This window comes from Crocodylus porosus, unplaced genomic scaffold (assembly GCF_001723895.1).
Source record: "Crocodylus porosus isolate Cpor-Errol unplaced genomic scaffold, CroPor_comp1, whole genome shotgun sequence".
Classification (NCBI taxonomy): domain Eukaryota; kingdom Metazoa; phylum Chordata; order Crocodylia; family Crocodylidae; genus Crocodylus; species Crocodylus porosus.
Genome location: NW_017728909.1, coordinates 74,666,330 through 74,683,445, shown reverse-complemented (window position 1 = coordinate 74,683,445; position 17,116 = coordinate 74,666,330). Strand labels below are relative to the sequence as shown.

The window sequence follows — 17,116 nt, the reverse complement described above, 5'->3', positions numbered from 1 at the left end:
TTTGAGGTGACTTTGCTGGACTTTTGAAAGGCTTTTGGTTGGACTTTTTTAAGGGTTCTTGGCTGGAGTCTTCTCAGGAGCCTTGGCTGCAGGTTTTTCTGGAGTCTTGTCTGCTTTGTCTTAAAGAAAGTGTCCAAGGAAGTTTGGACAGATGTTCTCCAGGGAGATGAGTGACGCAGCGAACTTGTTCGCTGGTATAGCATCGCATTGGATTAAGTGTTGTAAAGTTGGAACTGACATCATTAAGTTGAAACTGTCAATTTATAAATAAGTGCGAAATGTTGTAACTTGAAACATTGTAAGTTGAGGACTGCCTGTACTATATTGATCGTGACAAGGAAGAGATCAGAGAAGAAGAGGTGGAGAAGTGGAGGAAAAAGGACTGGACACACTTGATTCACTGAACCAACGGAGAGGACTGATGGGAAGTGCAGAGAGTTTCAGGTGCTTACAGAGGTTTTCATGGGGTTCTGTATGAAGAAAAATAATTCTATAAGAGTTTTTTTTGTGGGAAGTTGATGTATATTTGTTTAAAGGTTTAATATACATAGTTGTATGTTCTGGATATGTACTTGTTTTTGCAATATGAAGTTTTGGTAAAACTAGGGTGCTCTATGTGAAGCTTTGTAAATGTAAAATGATAAGTGCATGTTTAATAAAATTTGTTAATAAAGAAAAGTTTATACTGGATATAAGTAGGTGCCAACATGCTGCTCAAAAGTGCATTTATAAAACATTTGTGGTAAAACTTGCAGGAGTTTCAAAAAAAGGTAACGTACGTCAATTCTGGATTTAATTGCGTCTATGGGTACTAGATGCAAATTGCTACAGCCACGTGTAATTTCAGGGTTTTTGTTGTCAAATTTGCTTCTCACTTCCAGGTGCTTAAGTAGAGCAGGGTCTGGTAGTAAGGAGATAGGGAAGAGCTGCCAGCGGAAAAAGTTGTGGCGAAACAGAGAACAAAGGGCTACCTGGCCCTTTCAGATTTATTTTCTCTGCTACAGCGGGGGCGGAGAGACCAAATTCAAGGCAAACTTCCAATAATTAAATTCTATACCTGGGAAATTATGCTAAGTGTATACATTTTCCATATATAAAATCTAATCATTGGGGGGTCATGTTATAATCGGGTTAATCCAAGTAAATATGTTATTACAGCATTTGTAAAGAGGCAATTTCCTTTTTGTAAAAAAAAAAAAAAAAAGGATTAAATCAGATTTCTTCTGAATGTCCTAGCTTCATTTTGTTCAGTTAGTAGAAACCTGCCCATCTGGTTTATAAAATCATGTTGCTAAAACATAAAGCAAGATGTTATGACTCATTTGAACAATTCTTTGGGTTTTTTTTTTTTTTAAATGATTGCTGATGGTATTTTCAAATAAACCTGCTGTACTTTGTGTTTGCCTCTAAGAATGTAAGCCTGTGGCACACTGTTCTCAATCTCAGACCCAGAGCACCCTTGTTAAAATCCAGGCACCTCTCAGAAAATGCGAGCTCTTAGTTTTCATGCATTGTTCTATTATTTTCCTATAGTAAAAATAATTCTGTTTTTAGATCCTCTGGGCAGGGTCTGTCTCTTTTGCTAAGTGTTTATATAGTGCCTAGTGAAGTGGATTCTGAACTACAGCTTGGTTCCCAAGCCATCAGAATAATTTCCAACACTAAAGTTAATTGTATCTGGTGTGAAAGATGATGAGGGAGCAACATCTTCCTCTTCCTTCAGTTGGATACTAATTCTGCTTCTTTGAATAAAAACTGGCAATAGTGGAAGGAAAAGAGGTAGAAGAATTGCTAATTCCTTTATTTCCTCAGTGTCTACAAACCTGTTTCTAGGTTTGACTCTCTTGAACTCCATGGGTGTCTTTACACGTGTTCTGGGATGCGGGGTGTTTTAATTACAGCAACTCCTGAGAGCCACTCTGATTAAAGCACCCACAGCATTCTGTGTATTCAGCATCCTGCACTTGAAAATGGCAGCAGGGGCCATTTTCAAGAGGTGTGCCTGGAGTCTCACCAGGGTACTGTAGGCCTAGAAAGGTAAGGAAAAGCGTGCTTAGAGGCTTACATTCTTAGGGGCAAACTCAAAGTAGAACAAATTTATTTGAAAATACCATCAGCAATTCTTTCAAGGAAAAAAACAATGAATTGTTTAAATGAGTCTTAACACTTTGCTTTGTTTTAGCATAAATGTGACCTTTTTTTTAGTATAAATGAGACTTATTTAAAGAATGTTAGTAAAAGCGCCCCCACCACCGTTTTTGAAGCGTGGGAATGCTGAATTGACAGGACCCTGAGGCTGCTGGAGCCTGCTAATTAGAATGCTCCGGCAGACTCGATTAATCTGACGTGTTCTAATTAGAATACATTGAAGCAGGCATCAGGCACATTTATAGGTGCCCCATATTTCAACAGTAGTATAGCCACTGAGGTTGATTTTTGTTTGACATCATTTTAACAGCTGTCTAAGCCAAACGACTTTGCACTAAAACATCTGACATTAGGATCACTATATTTTATGTACATTATCTGAGGCAGCAAAATAAGATAGTTTTGTTTGCTTTAACAATTTTTCCTTACATATTCTTTCTGTTTTGTCATGTTTTCATATTTACAAATTGTTACCCGGATAGGCTAGCTGTTTAAAATGGTCAAATTTTTACTGTGCAACTTGCGAAATTTCACTTGCCTGGCTCTGAGGTTCAGATGAAATAATTATTCATTGTGATTATCTCACCCAGTGGATTTAGACCTTTCCCCAACTGAAATTTTTGAAGAACTGATTTACTTTAAGCATTCTGCGTGTACTGTGTGTACCTCATTGTATAGTTCAAGTGAAAAATTTGTAGCTTACTTGGGTTATGGATGAATAATTTATTCTTATTATTTGTGATTCTGTATGTGACTAGTAATATATTACAACCTATAATGTTCCTGATTGGATGCTTGAGTAGAAATAGTGAGAAAAAAGTGAGCTATCTGACCCCCACCCCCACCGATTTATTTTCCTTGCTGTAGGGAAACCTCCCATAATTAGATTCTATACCTAGAAAACTATAACAAATTTATAAATTTTCCATAAGTAAAATCTAATTATTGTGGGGGGGAGGAGTTGTCTTGTATTCAAGCTCAGCTTATATTTAGGTAAATTTGATAACAAAATATCTAGGATGACATGAATGAGGGCCAGTTTGTGAAGTCAGTAGAAGTTGTTCACTGGTTTCAAAAGCTTTCAGAGTTGATCTAGGGCTTGCTTTGTTTTTCTGTGTAGTGTTGTGAGATCATAGGAAAAGTAGGACTGGAAGGGACCTTATGAGGTTACCTAGTCCAGCCCTGTGCTCCAAGCAGGATCTTCTCTGACTAAATCATTCCAGTAAAGTGTTTGTCCAACCTGTGCTTTAGAATTTCCAAGGATAGAGATTCCACAGCTCCTCTAAACGGCCTATTTCAGTGCTTAACCACCCTCATAGTCAGATGTTGTGTACTGAAAAGCTTGTCCAAGCAATTATTTTCTTTGCAGATGCTGGATCAATGTAGTGCACTTGCCATGCTTCAGTGTCATCTAGGAAAATGTTTAAGGGAGCTCTCTTTTCACTAACTTGGTATTTCCTAGAGTTCTTTTATAACTCTATTAAATCTGTTAATATTGAAATAGTACATATATAAGACTTTTAGGGGCTTAGCTGCTTCTTACCTCATACCAGACATATCCCCTCTCCCACCTCCAAATCAAAGCTTCTTTATTCAAAAGCCAACCTAACAATTTTAAGAAGAGAAAAAAAGTCCAGGTATCTATTCTGTCTTCCTGGGTTATTTATCTCTGTTTAATACTAGTTATCTGACAGCTTGTAAACAGCAGGCCTTCTAATGACAAAGATGCAGTCACAGCAATGAAGGAGCTTTTTGAGGCCTCCCCCTGATTATTTTTAATGAAACAAAGCTCTGGAACAAGATTGGATTCTGGATGGTAGACTGGTGCCATTTCTACTTTCAAAAACACTTTAAAAGGAATAAAGAAAACCCAGCCCTCTTCACAAAGAGTAATCAGGGAGCACTAAATGCATTATAATTTACACATTGAGGACAAAATTTTCTTGCTGATCTGCAACAGCAGAGCTTGAATGAGAGCTACATGTGCAGAAAAAATGGGATATTAGGCATGAGATCTGCCATGTGGATCAGAATTTTGATGAGAAAACAGAATTTTGCCATAAATGCATAGTAATAGAAAACCTTAGTGGTTCAATAACATTTTTATAGCATGTTGTTTACCATGATCACATTCAACATTATTTACAAGATGATTTGCTTAAATGTAAGTGAGGAAGAACTTAAATTGTCCTAGTTATAACTGAGAGGTTAAAATCCACTAGAGCTCTTCTAACCAATAAAACTGCTGCCTCTCTCACACAAAGCTAACTGAATGCATGAATGCCACTGTGCATAGCTGACAAAGGCAGAACATTTTTGTGAAAAGCCTGTGTAAATTCTTTCCCACAGAAGTCAACGAAAGGGTCGGTTGTCCTGGGCTACGTATTCCGTCACTTAAACCTAGTGGAGATAGATTACTTTGGACTGCGTTACTGTGACAGAAGTCATCAGACGGTGAGTAAAAGACATGGCAGATTTGAATTTTCCAGCTCTAAACTTTACCCCGTTCATGACCTTTCCCAGTGGGGTGCTAGGTGGTCACACTTTCAATAACTTTCGGTGTTTCATGAAACAATAAGATTTGCAATAGCAATTTTTTTTTTACATTTGTTTTCATGGAAACACTGGAATTGTTGCTGTTGGCTTAAATGAGACCAGAAACAGGCACCTAAGTCTGCACAAGACAAGGGAAAATAATATGAAAAAAAGATGTTGGAAATTAACAGAAGTATAGTGTTATACATGAAAAGTGCTGGTAAAATTCTTCATTTCACTTAAACCAGATAACTGTTTGCCTCATATGAATTTTCTGAGTGTATATTTCCCTGAATAGGAATTTTGGTTGTAAATGAGCTGGTACTAATTTATTCCTTGTTTGCCTGGGATTAAGATGATAGTAATTTATTTAGGGAGGGACAGTGACCACAATGTTCCCTGGCATGTCATAAATGGTTCACTCATGGACTATTTCTTGCCTCACAGTTTTAGAGTGAGATGACCGATATGGCAGGAGGCTTTTGGCTGCCAGAATGTATTTTTATCATGTTTGCTTGCTTTGTGAAAATGGGTGGCCTAGAAAAAGTATGTGTAATAATGACCTTTTGACTCCACTTGAGTTGGTGTTGTAGTTCTCAAGTCTCCGTTGTTTGGTGGAAGAGGCTCCCTTTGATAGGCTGTCATGTATGTAGTACACCTTTCTCCAAAAAGTTTATCATCATACATAGATAAGAAAATAGAAAGGCCCTGTATTGTCCTTATTTTGCAAAGGCCCAATATATTCTTAAGCTGTGCTTGCATAACCTTATTGGTTAGGAATATGAAAAGATCACATATGTTAGCAGCATATATATAATCAGCAAAAGTTCTAGTATATATATCCGGTTGCAATGTCAAAATAATTCTTTTAGTTCCAGGGACCAGTCTAAATCAGTATAAACACTGGCAAATCACTCTTTTGCCAGTGGATGTGTACAGATGTTCAGTTTCTACCGAGAGAATTGCCATTTTCCTGGTAGAAACCAAAAGTGTGCAGACGTTCAAGTTTTTTCTCCAGAGAAAAAATGGCAGCTCCAAAAGAAAAATAATGTGGGAACAACCAGGGTTAAATTGCTTCTGGGAAGCTGAATGTCTGCATACTTTTGCCAATCTAAACTCCTACTTGAGACCAGGAGGCATGTAGCTGGGGGAATAGCTCCTATGTCTTCTTGAGACTAGGGTCACAGGAGTTCTCAGTATGAGAAACTTGCAGGGTCTTTGTTGTGTCTTTTGCTCTGCTCGGCACCCAGACAGTGGGGGCTGAGAGCAGGGAGCACTGGCCCATGGCTGCTCCCACAGGATGAAATTTCTTCTGGTAGAAATGAATGTCTGCACACAGCTTTTATCTACTAGAGGTGTTTCAGTCTACCTTGTGCCAATAGAGCTATAATGACAAACATTCTAATGTAGATGGAACCTACATTAAACAATCCTTTGTCATCTACCAGGTGAAGTTGTTCACATGATGATGGCAAGTGCTAAAGGATCATTTTCATTTATAATGTATAGTTTGCCTCTGCTTGCCACAAAACATGCTTACCTATGTTCTGATCATGAAGGACAGTGCCACAGGTCTAAGTTTGGAGGGGCAAGAATATATAACCCACTCCTTTTGCATATTTTTTGGACCTTGTGCAATATCCACCTGGGACATGTATTTAATAACTAACAGAAGAAAGTAAGGGAAAAAAAAATGATGATAAAATATGCTGATTAATTGAAGTGAGGAGAGGCAGTATCACTGTGCCAAAGAGCTGGGAGGGTGTGAGCTCATGAAACTCCTGGACTGGAAATAAATAGGTTTTGTTGTTGTTGTTGTTTTGGGATTTTTTCGCATTATTATTTATGAAAGCCAGCTGTTGATAACCAAAGTTGTGACAGAGCTTGATATAATGAAGAGTAATATTATCCTGGTTTGACTGTAGGATAGAATACTAAAAGTTCAGGTATTCTCAATTAGTTTAGCAATAGAGGCAGTCTGTTACACGAGCAGTTGTAAACCTACCTCACTTTTCCGGAATACCAAGGGCATGATTTTCCCTTCACTTACATTAAAGTGAGTAGTAGTTAGCTAGCTTATTGAGGTTATATCATTGTAAAACTAGTATAAATGGGAGAAAAATCATGCCCTTATTAAGGGCTATGGATTTGGAATTCAATATCTAGCCATCTTGAAGTTTACAGAAAAAACTCGTCTTGACGTGATCATATTTTTTAAATGAGCACTTTACCTTTGGGAGTAGAATTATACTTGTCAGGAATATCATTCTTCAACTTCAAGGTTTTAATAAATTATAGTGTTGACTAAGTCCTAATCAATATTTTCACTCTCCCCAATGAAAATAACCCAAACTGTACTTATGCCAATATACAATTACAACAGCATTGGCTAGCAGATACAGACTGTATTACAGAGCTCGGTACTGTATTATTCAACCCTTTTTTAAAGGCTATTCCACAGTCTAAAAATTTAAAAGATTGCATTGAGTTTTATTGGTAAGTTTTCAAGCTTTGTGACTGTTTTGTTGAAGTGAAAATAAAGTTAAATTATGAATTCAAGACAACATTTTTGAAAGCATATTTTTTTTTTAAATTTTGTGCACAAGCTAAAATGAAAATTCTTTAGTGAATTAAAAAATAAGCTATCTTTTGCTTTCTAAAATGGTTTACATTGCTTATGTACAGGCAAAACAGAAAACTGTAGCTGATTGAGATATATGTGTTACCACAGTCATATACCTGGCACACTAAACGGTGTGGATTCAGATTTGTTGGGGCCCTGGGCAAACAGAAAATTGGAGGCCCCCCACACCCTGTTATAAACATGAATGTATCTTGCCACTTTTCCTGCACAGCTGGGCCCCAGGTCCCGGGATCTGGACTCCAGTGGGGAGAGGGTCCCCTTGCCCTCCTGATGCTGCTGCTGCCAAGGGTGGGGCAGGCTTCCATTCCCCATGGATGAGGCTGAAAGGACCCAGCTAGGCTGGGGATGGGGTGGCACATGCCCACTTCTCTCCCCTCCCCCTCATAGCTGGAGCGGAGCTGAGCAGAGTGTGGGCAGCCTGCTGTGGGCTTAGGGCTCTCTGTCCTGCTGCCTTTGCCCTGGGGGCCCCGTGTTGGCCACACGCCCCGTGCCTGCTTTGCTGCTTCTATTGGTATGGGTGGGCAGAGGTTGTGGCCAGTGTGGGGCTTCTGACGGAAAGACAACAGAATGGCCACAGTAAGCAGCCTGCATCCACCCCATGCACAAATCTGGGGGGGGCACTTGCCCTGTCACTTTTAGATATAATAGGTAGAATGACCCTGTGGACCGGATCCAGCCCACGGACCGTATTTTGCTACCCCTGCTCTATCCCCTTACTCTTTTTCATGTCAGCAGGCTCCATTGAAGCTGCAGCCTGGGGCACTGAGCATGGCCTTAGCTTAGGCCTATAGCAGCATTGTGCAGCCTGCATAGCTGCTGTGGGGGCTGGGCTGGGCTGGGCTAGGGCCATGCTTAGTGCCCCAGGATAGTATGCGGATGAAGCCTGCCCACTCATGGAGCAAGAGTAAGGAGGGGGAAAGCAGGGAGCGGAGGCTGTGGTGGAGGAGGGAAGGAGATAAGAGGGAGGGAGAGGCTGCTTGTGGGGTAGGGAACAGAGGCTGGGGAAGAAGAGGGGCCAGAGGCTGCAGGGGGCGTGAGGGGTGGCAGGGAGGCAGGCACAAACAGGGTGCAAGCTGCTTGCCCACCCCATATCAGTGCACCCTCACTGCCTGTCTTCCCCCCTGCCCACAGCAGTGGGGAATTAAAGGCAACCCTCCAATTATTAGATTCTATGACTAGAAAATTGTAACATTTATACATTTTCCATGTATAAAATCTAATTATTGGTGTGTTGCCTTAAATTCAGTGTCACTTTAGATTTGGATAAATGTAGTACTGTTATTTCTGTACCTTTAGTGTCTAGGAGCCCTACAGATATGACTTCTTTTGCAGGTCTGTCTCTTAGGGGGGCACATTTTGGTAGTATAAAGCATAGAGCAGACCCTAGGTTCCATTTGCGGCCAAGCTAGGATCAAAGAGTCACAGCTGGCTTCCTCTTGCCCTGCATTTCTTTGTGCAGTGTTTTATATGGTAAGAAGACTTTTTTCTCTGAAAAAGTGAGTCATAAAATCATGAGGTAGGAAGAGACCTCAAGGATCATCTAGTTTAACCCTGTAAAAATGCAGGCTTCCCTGTTTCTAAACCATGCCTGTTTAACCTCTTTTTGAAAACCACCTATGAAGGAGATTTCAAAACTGTAAAATTACAGTGCTATTACTGTGCACAGTACTATTTATCTATTATTGCAATAGACTATTAGGAAAATGTGTGCTTCTGTTACATATGTGCATAGAGCTAGTAAAATATTGAAACTAACTTGCATGGAAAGTATATAAATGAACAATCCTTCCAAAATATAGTTATGTTTACAGTATTCATTATATTCTTTGTTAGTTTGTGATCTGTAGTGAAATTTTGTTGCATCTTGAGAATTGCAAATTAAAGAATAAAACTCCATAGCATTAACAAAACCTTGCATAAACTGTAAATGAAAAAAATATAATTAATCAAAGGCTTGTGAAAGGAATAATTACAGAAATCAGCATAAGGTTTAGTTCTGCACTGGCATGCATGAGATCTGGATTTGATTTTTATAGTTTCACACTTTTGGAACTGTATCTGTTTAATGCCTAGAGGGAATATAGATCTGTCTGCTTATTTATTTGGGAAATAAATTAAATAGGAAATACTTTCACATCAGTGTCTGATGCAGAAATATGTGTGGGGATGAGCCTCATGTTAACTCTTTACAGTCGGAAAGGAATATTCTAAACTTTGATAATTATCTAATTCTAATCTAATTATAATATATGATCTGATAAGGTTTTACGGGAATTTATTTCTTAACGGATTATGAACAAAACCAGTCAGACAAAGATGAAAATACTTTAGAAAACCTAATCAGATCATGCTTTCATAAGACTTGAAATGAACCTTTTTGTTGAGGTATTTCAGTCTCTGTGCCTTAGCACTTCCAGGTGGCCCTTTTTAACAAGGTTCTGCCAGTCATCTCCCTTGCCTGGTGTTTCTTTTAAGATAAAACCATGACAGTCTTCTTACAAAAAATGTTGTATGCTTTTGTAACAATTCACTCGCCCTGTATCTTCAGCTGGATTAGAAATTTGAGCGTTTGCCATTACAGCAGGGGTGGGCAATTATTTCAGCTGGAGAGCCCCTTCATGAGTTTTGGTGAGCTGCAGGGGTAGCCCCACCCCTTGACAGGAGCCCCAGTGGTACCAGAAGTCCTGCCCCTTGACCTTTGTGGAGTGTGGGTGGTTGCAGTGTTTATGGGCTGTGTGATTGTGTGTGTGGGGGAGATTGTGGTTGTGGAGTTTGCGCCCAGCGCATGTGTTGTGTGGCTGCTGCAGGAAGTGCTGGGCAGCGCTGAGTGGGGAGGGGCCGCTTTTTACCCGCACCAAGCATACTTCTGTTCCACTGCTGCTGCTGTTGCCTGTAGCTGTTCAGCTTGATCAGGTGAGTCTGAGCAGGTGTGGGGCGAGTTGGACTTGTGCATGGGTTCCCACCAGTACTGCGTGGCTGGGGCCAGCACTAGGCAGGCAGTCCAACACAGAGCTGCCTCAGCCTCTCTGCATGCCTAAGGGGCAGCAGGACGTGCCACTGTGGGATGATGCCTGGGTCAGGGAGGACTGAAGGACCTGCCATGGGCCAGACAAAGCCCCTTTGTTAGCCAGATCTGGCCTGCAGGCTGTATTTTGCTTAGCCCTACGTTACAGCACAGACTACTGTTAATTCAGCTACAGGACTAAGTATGTCAGCTGGGCGTGCCAGAGTAATGAGGACCTTGTTGTATAACACCCTTAACTCATATTTTGAGTGAAGTAAGCAACAGCAAATAAAGAAGGGGTGAAGTGGCACAGTTGCATCTCCCTTGCAGACTGGATCATGCTGCTGGAGCCTCAGGGGATTTTTTAAAAAGTCCCCAGAGTGGAAGAGAATCTCCCTGCCTCTCCATACTCAGAGTCATATCCTTCTCCCGTCCTCTTTCTCCCCCATCTGCTGTGGCTGCTTTTCCCTCTGTCCTGGGGTAGGGGAATCTTTAGAGCTTCTCCTGCTTGCTCCAGCTGGGCTGTGTAGAGGCTGGGCTCACTGAGGGTAGCATACTGATAGTGGCTTCCTGTGCCTGCTCTTGGAGGGACTGGGTAGTGTGGGGAACTCACCCCTCCCAGTTGCTGCTGCCACTGTTCCCAGCTAAGCCTAGCCCCCACACAGCCTGGCTGAAGCAGGCAGGAACAGCTGTGAAGCTTCCCCTGCCCCAGGATAGCAAGGAAAGCTGCAGTGACTAGAGGAAGACAGGACAGAAAGGGAGTGAAGAGGATGTGCCTCTGAGGCTGGAGGGGAAAGGGGGGGGATGTTTACCTGCTTTGGGAACTTTAAAAAGCTCCAGAGCTCTTGCATCAGTGGGATGGAGGGGAGGAGGATGGGAGCCTGGGTACAGCATCCCTGTAGTGCAAGTGACCCCTCTTTGCCAAGTCCTGGATCCGCCCTTGTGAGTTGGAACTTGTTCTGAGCAGTCGTCCGGTAATGCTTGCTGCATTTTGGACAGGGCAGGAGCTAGCCGTGCAGTCAAAAAAACAGCTGTTTGTCAGTCCAACCACCCACTAGAGTCTTGAAAAGTCTCCCATATTTACTGGGCGCTTGGACTGACAAACAGCTGTTTGTCAGTCCCAGCCTCTGCACCTCAGTGGAGTTGGTGAGGACTGCTCAGATTATCTCTGTGGAGCAGTTCCATGATAGCTGAACACGTGTTACTTAATATCATGTGGAGATGCTCCTTCTGTGAAAAGTATTCATTTTGCTACAACATGATGGCAGCCAATATGTTTTACTGCAGGCAGATGCTGGCTTTTTAAGTGCAGTTAACATCTGAAGTGCAGTGTGCAGCAAAGACTTAAGCTGTTGTCCCAGTGGGTGGGGAGATGAGCAGCCAAGTACAGGTACCAAGTCTAGGGAGTAGTCTGGTGGTGGTGGCAGGAACCTAGATCAGCCCAGGTGGGCCTTCCATCATCTCTCCATCTTTAAGGACCCAGGGGAGCTCCTGTCTAATGTAGTATTCCTGTACAGTGATGGTCTTCATGGAATATGTCCCGGAGCAAGAGGGGAAAACGTGGTTGGGCTGGCTTTCTCATAACACCTCAGAAATTGGGGTTGCTTGGTTACTGTGTAGTGCCCCAGAACAGGCAATAGAGCGGTTAAAGCTGAACAGAATTTGATGGGACAAAGAATGTTCCCATGTGTAAAGAGCATCAAGGTTTCCTGGAAACAATGGTGATATGAGAGTGTCTTAAAGAAAGGGTTGATGAATCTTTTATAAAGAGAAAGTAAGTGTTAAGTAATGAAAACACAGTGAAGGTTCCCAAATCTCCAGTACCTAGATAAGAAGTACTCCTTTCACTCCATAGAAACCTGGCAGTGCTTTGTGACATTGGTACAGTCTCATGTTCCTCTCCACCAAATTGTTCTCCTTTAAACTTCTCACATGAAATGTCCCTAAGCGAAAGCTGACCAAAGCAACATTCATTTAGGTATTTTTTCCTCATGTTATAGGAAACTCCTACCTGCAAACAGGGAGATCAAAGAACATCAGCTAGCAAGGTAACTCCCAACAGCATGGCTCTTTTAGTGCTGTATAACCCAGAGGCCTCAGGCTGTGCAGTGTCAGTCTCTGTAAGGGAAAGACAGGGGAGCTGAATATGTTCTGCTCTGTGGCATGGCCATACAGTCATCAACTCAGTGGCAGGCCTAAGGACTGATGCCAGAGGCCCCGACTAGCAGTCTCCTGCTGCACGTACTCATATGTATTCATAAAGTTACATTTCTTGCTCTATTCTCCATAAATGAAGCATCTATTGTCCCCTCCGCTTTCAAGGTTATTATACCCAAAGGAACAGATGAAGAAAAAAATGGCTGTAAAGAATTAAGAACTAAAAAATGGATCTAAAATATTCTTTTTCTCTAGTTGGATAAAAGAAATTTTGTAGCAAATGGAAAATTTATGGATTGTAGGGAATTATGTTGCCTAATACAGTGTGCATTTTGAATGAAACAAGCAGCTGAGCTATACTGAGGTCCTCATTTAGTTTTGAAAGGAGTTGATGATAAGCTAAGTAGCCAAGTAACATTTTTTCCACTCCCTTGTAGGATGAGCTGGACAAGCAGAGATCTAAAGCATTGTGTATGGACAAGGCAGAGGTTACAGGGGAACCCACTAAAACTGGTACACCAGCTGCTGAATAAATGCAAGAAATGAATTTACTTTGGTGCAGTAGCACCTGCACACATGCACAGATCTTGGAATTCAAAAAGGGGGGTGGGGCATACATGACTGGCACCGCAGGGTAGTGCAGCACCCCTCTTCCCCCCTCCAGTGGGCACACTATCACAGCAACAGCTGCCAGAGACTTTTTTTGAGTCCCTGAAGTAGGTAAAACTTCCCCCTCTCTGTCCTTCCAACCCCTACACACACCTGGAGCAGGGTTTGCCTAGAGTTTGTTCTCAGCACAGGAAAGGAACAGCTTCTGCTGTTCCCAGATGATTCAGGGGTGGGGGCAAGCCCCAGGCTGCTTCTCCCCTACTTTAGCTGGGGGCTTATGTGAGCAGCAGTGTGGAGTGCAGTGCTTGGCTGGGGACAGGAGTAGCAGGTGGGTCCTTGCTACTGCTGTCCCCAGCAGTCTGGGACAGACATTACATAAATTGGCTTGATCCAAATCAGTTAAGTCTGATACTACATTCAACCAGGTTTATCTCAAACTGGTTTCAGCCATTTTCAAACTGGTTTATGTGCACTGAACATCTAGTCTGTTACAGGTTTAAACCAGTTTCTGATCACTTAAACCGGTTTATGTGTAATGTTTGTCCCTAGTCTAAGATTCAGTTAACTTATTAATCATGTCTTGAGTGTAACTTCTGCCTGTGGCCTGGACGACTCTGTTTAATTGTATATTTTTGCATGTAATTGATACATATATGCTTATAAAGCTAAAATGTAATCAGGACTGTAAAACTTTAGAGAATCAAATGCAAAAAATCAAAGGTGGAAACAAAGCTCAAGTTATTTTGGAGGATTGGATTTGCTGAAAAAGAAGTCAGATTGTTGTTTTGTGACTGGATTTTGGGTAGTACATCTGTAGTGTTATTGATGATGAATAGGTTAGTTGAGAAGCATGTCTTGTGGTCTGGTATGAAGTTCCAGTTTGGGCATGTGGAGAGGTTTGAGGCCAGAAATAACCTTGTATTCTATTTTGTACCATTCTTGTTGCCAACTTTTTATTAATTTTTTTCCTGACTGCTCATTTGAAGCCTGTTTTATCAGTGGTCACACAAACTCAGATTCTTGCTTATTTAGAATGCAAATTGACAAGAGCTCTAGAAAGATGTTTGAACAAGCTTGACCATTACTTTAATTCCTACCAGTGAGATTAAGTGGGTTTATATTTCTGGTGGAGTATTGGAATGCTGCCAATGTAGGGTTTCACCTTTGTTTTCTTTCAGAAGTTTTGTATTTGTGTTCGAGCTGCTCCTGTTATCCTGAAGCTTTCAGTTTTGCTGAGTGGACTTTGGATGAGCAATAGAAGAGTGCAGGTTTAGATTGCTGTCCTAAACCAAGTTTCCCTATTAGCAGTTGTAATGAAGTACAGCTGAATAAAGGGACACAGTGGCTCTTGTAATTCTTAGTGTATGTCACTAATCAAGAAGGCGTGTCGAATGTAGAATGACTGTATTGCTTCATTCCTACCAAAGTTAGGTCAGACACTGTTGCTGTTTACTGCTGCTGTTTCTTGATTGGCAGCTGCTATGAATGTGTCAGGTGCACTGATATTCAGCTAAACTGTTGATCGGTGGGATTTGTAGCTGTTCTGCCTGGGTGACTGGTGCCTCCCGAGTCTGGGGTGGGGTTACCAGCGGGGCACGAATGGCAGGGGGTCCCCTAGCAGCTGGTTGCCAAGCATGGTGGCGGAGGAAGTACCGACACTTCCTCATGTGGCACAGTGGTACTTCCACTGCCAACATGCTGCCAAGAGAACCAATTTCAGGGGGGGACACTAGTGCTCTCCATGTCCCCTACTGGCCGGAGCGCTCACTGTCAGGGGGGGCACGTGCTCCCCCATGTCCTCCCTATGCATCACCTATGCTGTCCTGAGGCAATCGGCTTGGTGTCAGAGGTCCCCTGGTGGCACCTGGCCACAACCCTTGGTCTCTGCCTTGCCTTCTCACCAGTCATGACTTGGACTTTAAAGGCTCTTATTCATACTATCGGGTTTCTGTAGCTAAAGATAAAGAGTTTCTAATTTGGGAGGCTGGTGACAGAGATGGGGTAGCCTTTTCCTAGGTGCACTATATTCCGGGCTCCCTTTGCTGCTCAGTTTGTGGGGTGGGTCTTTTTCTTTAAGACAATTCCCCAATTATGCCTTATTGGCAATAACTGTGACCTCCAGCCACCCCCACAGCCCTGCCCATGCCTCACAGATGTTGCTGTTTAACACTTGAGTGAGGGCCTCTTGCCCTCTTCACTGCCTCACCCTCCAACCTCTGAAACCTTCCTCCGAAAGCTTTGTTGGGGTTTCAGCCTCTCCAGCCTCAACAAACTTTTCTCAGGCTTGGTCTGGTGGCTCAAGGTCTGCTGTTATGGTCCCTGGTTCTCAGGCCCCAGCCCTCCCTTTGTGCCCTCTCACAGTATGACAAATTGCCCAAAATTGAATCTTGTTTCCCTGTCTCCCGGCAGGGCCCAATAGAGTGTCTCTCTGGCACTCTGTGACCTTCTTCTCCCCTGATAGTCACATTTGTTCCACCAGTATAACTTTAACATAAATAAGCTGCTGCTTTTCAATGGAAACATCTTCCCTCCCTGGGTGCAACACAACACACGCACAAATATAAGAGCATTACCATTTTAACTGAAGTAAACTTCCTCAGAGTGTGCAGACTTCACAGAAGGGGCTGACCTGCCCTGGCAGGCACCCTGCCCCCCACTTGCTCTCAGTGTCTGGGGTCTGGCATCTGAAACATGTGAGCTGCCACGTCTCTGCCCTTGTTCAGCAGACCCCACTCCTGTTCCTGGCAGAGTTTCTTCCCTCTCCTTTCATTTTGGGCAGGGGCTTATGTATTTGAGTGTCCTCTCCCTTTGCCAATTGCTTGTCACCTCTCACACCTGTTAAAGGAGCCTTTACTTTCTTTATTAAGGGCAACTGTGGTTTCTGCTGGTCTGTTTTCTTAGGCCAGGTACAAACATTACACTTTTACTGGTGTAAGTGATCAGAAGCTGGTCTATACCCATAACAGAACAGAAATTCAACCCACAAAATTGGTCCAACCCATAACAGAACAAAAGTTCAGCTCACATAGACTGGTTTAAAAATGGCAGAATCTGGTGTAAGATTTGTCCCCCCAGCAAAGGTGAGGTCACTACAGATCTAAACTATGCCACTTACAGAAAACTGCGTAACTTTGATTCTGCCTCAGACTTTGATTCAGGTACTCAGACTGTACCTATCCTTGAAGAGGTGATACCCTGGTTTCCTGAGTTTGGTCCCTCTATTTCACCCTAGCTGCTTTGGTCCCTGCCCCTCTATTTTTCTTTTCCCTTGGCTTAGTAACGGGGTTCTGGTCCCCTGTTACACGATTCAACCAGCTATTACCATATTCAATCAATTGTTTGCAATGCTTTTTAAAAAATAAATTTTGGTTTTTTGCTTAATTAAACTTTCTGCTTATGAAATTCTGCAGACCAAATGGATCTCTTGACACAATGAAAGGAAAGTTTTCTTTGACATGTCTCTTGCTGAGGTAGTATTATATAATTATGTTTTGGTGGGCAGATAAGAGACCTCTCCATCCATCATCTGTATAATTCCCTGGTTTAAGAAAAGGGACAGCTAAATGGTCAAACTTGAGGATGTATCTGAGACTTCTTTCTTCAAAAGCTGTGTTTAACCTTTGTTCTTTTTCTGTTTTTGTTTATTTGTAGTATTGTAATAAGTGCTACTCCTAGTTGCCCCAAAACCGAGAGGGCAGATTTCACTGTCTAGTATCATTTACCTAACACCGTTAATTTTATTAGCAATGATTCAGGTGCTTGCAAATTCTTCTATTTTTTGTTTTGTTGTTATTATTTGAAAAATTGAAATATAAGCCAACACCACAGGTTGAAACGATTATAGTTCTACATCAAAAAATATATTAAAAACTGTAACCAAACTGAATAACTTTCCCTGTGCTACTGATATCAAGTTTAGAGCCTAGTCCTGAAAATCCCTATGAGTGGGACAGTTGGTTTGGCTGGGATGGCTTAGTCAGGAATGATCCTGCCTTGAGCAGTGGGCTGGACTGGGTGAC

At 42.1% G+C, this 17,116-nt stretch overlaps 1 protein-coding gene across 2 annotated transcripts in view; it reads left to right on the top strand.

The window, feature by feature from the left end:
- EPB41L4A (erythrocyte membrane protein band 4.1 like 4A) overlaps positions 1-17,116 on the top strand; it is a 215,927-nt gene that overhangs the window by 83,323 nt on the left and 115,488 nt on the right. For both annotated transcript variants that reach the window (XM_019532471.1, XM_019532469.1), the window contains exon 2: positions 4,498-4,602. In XM_019532471.1, coding sequence (XP_019388016.1) covers positions 4,498-4,602 — 105 coding nt within the window. The remainder of the gene's footprint in view (positions 1-4,497; positions 4,603-17,116) is intronic.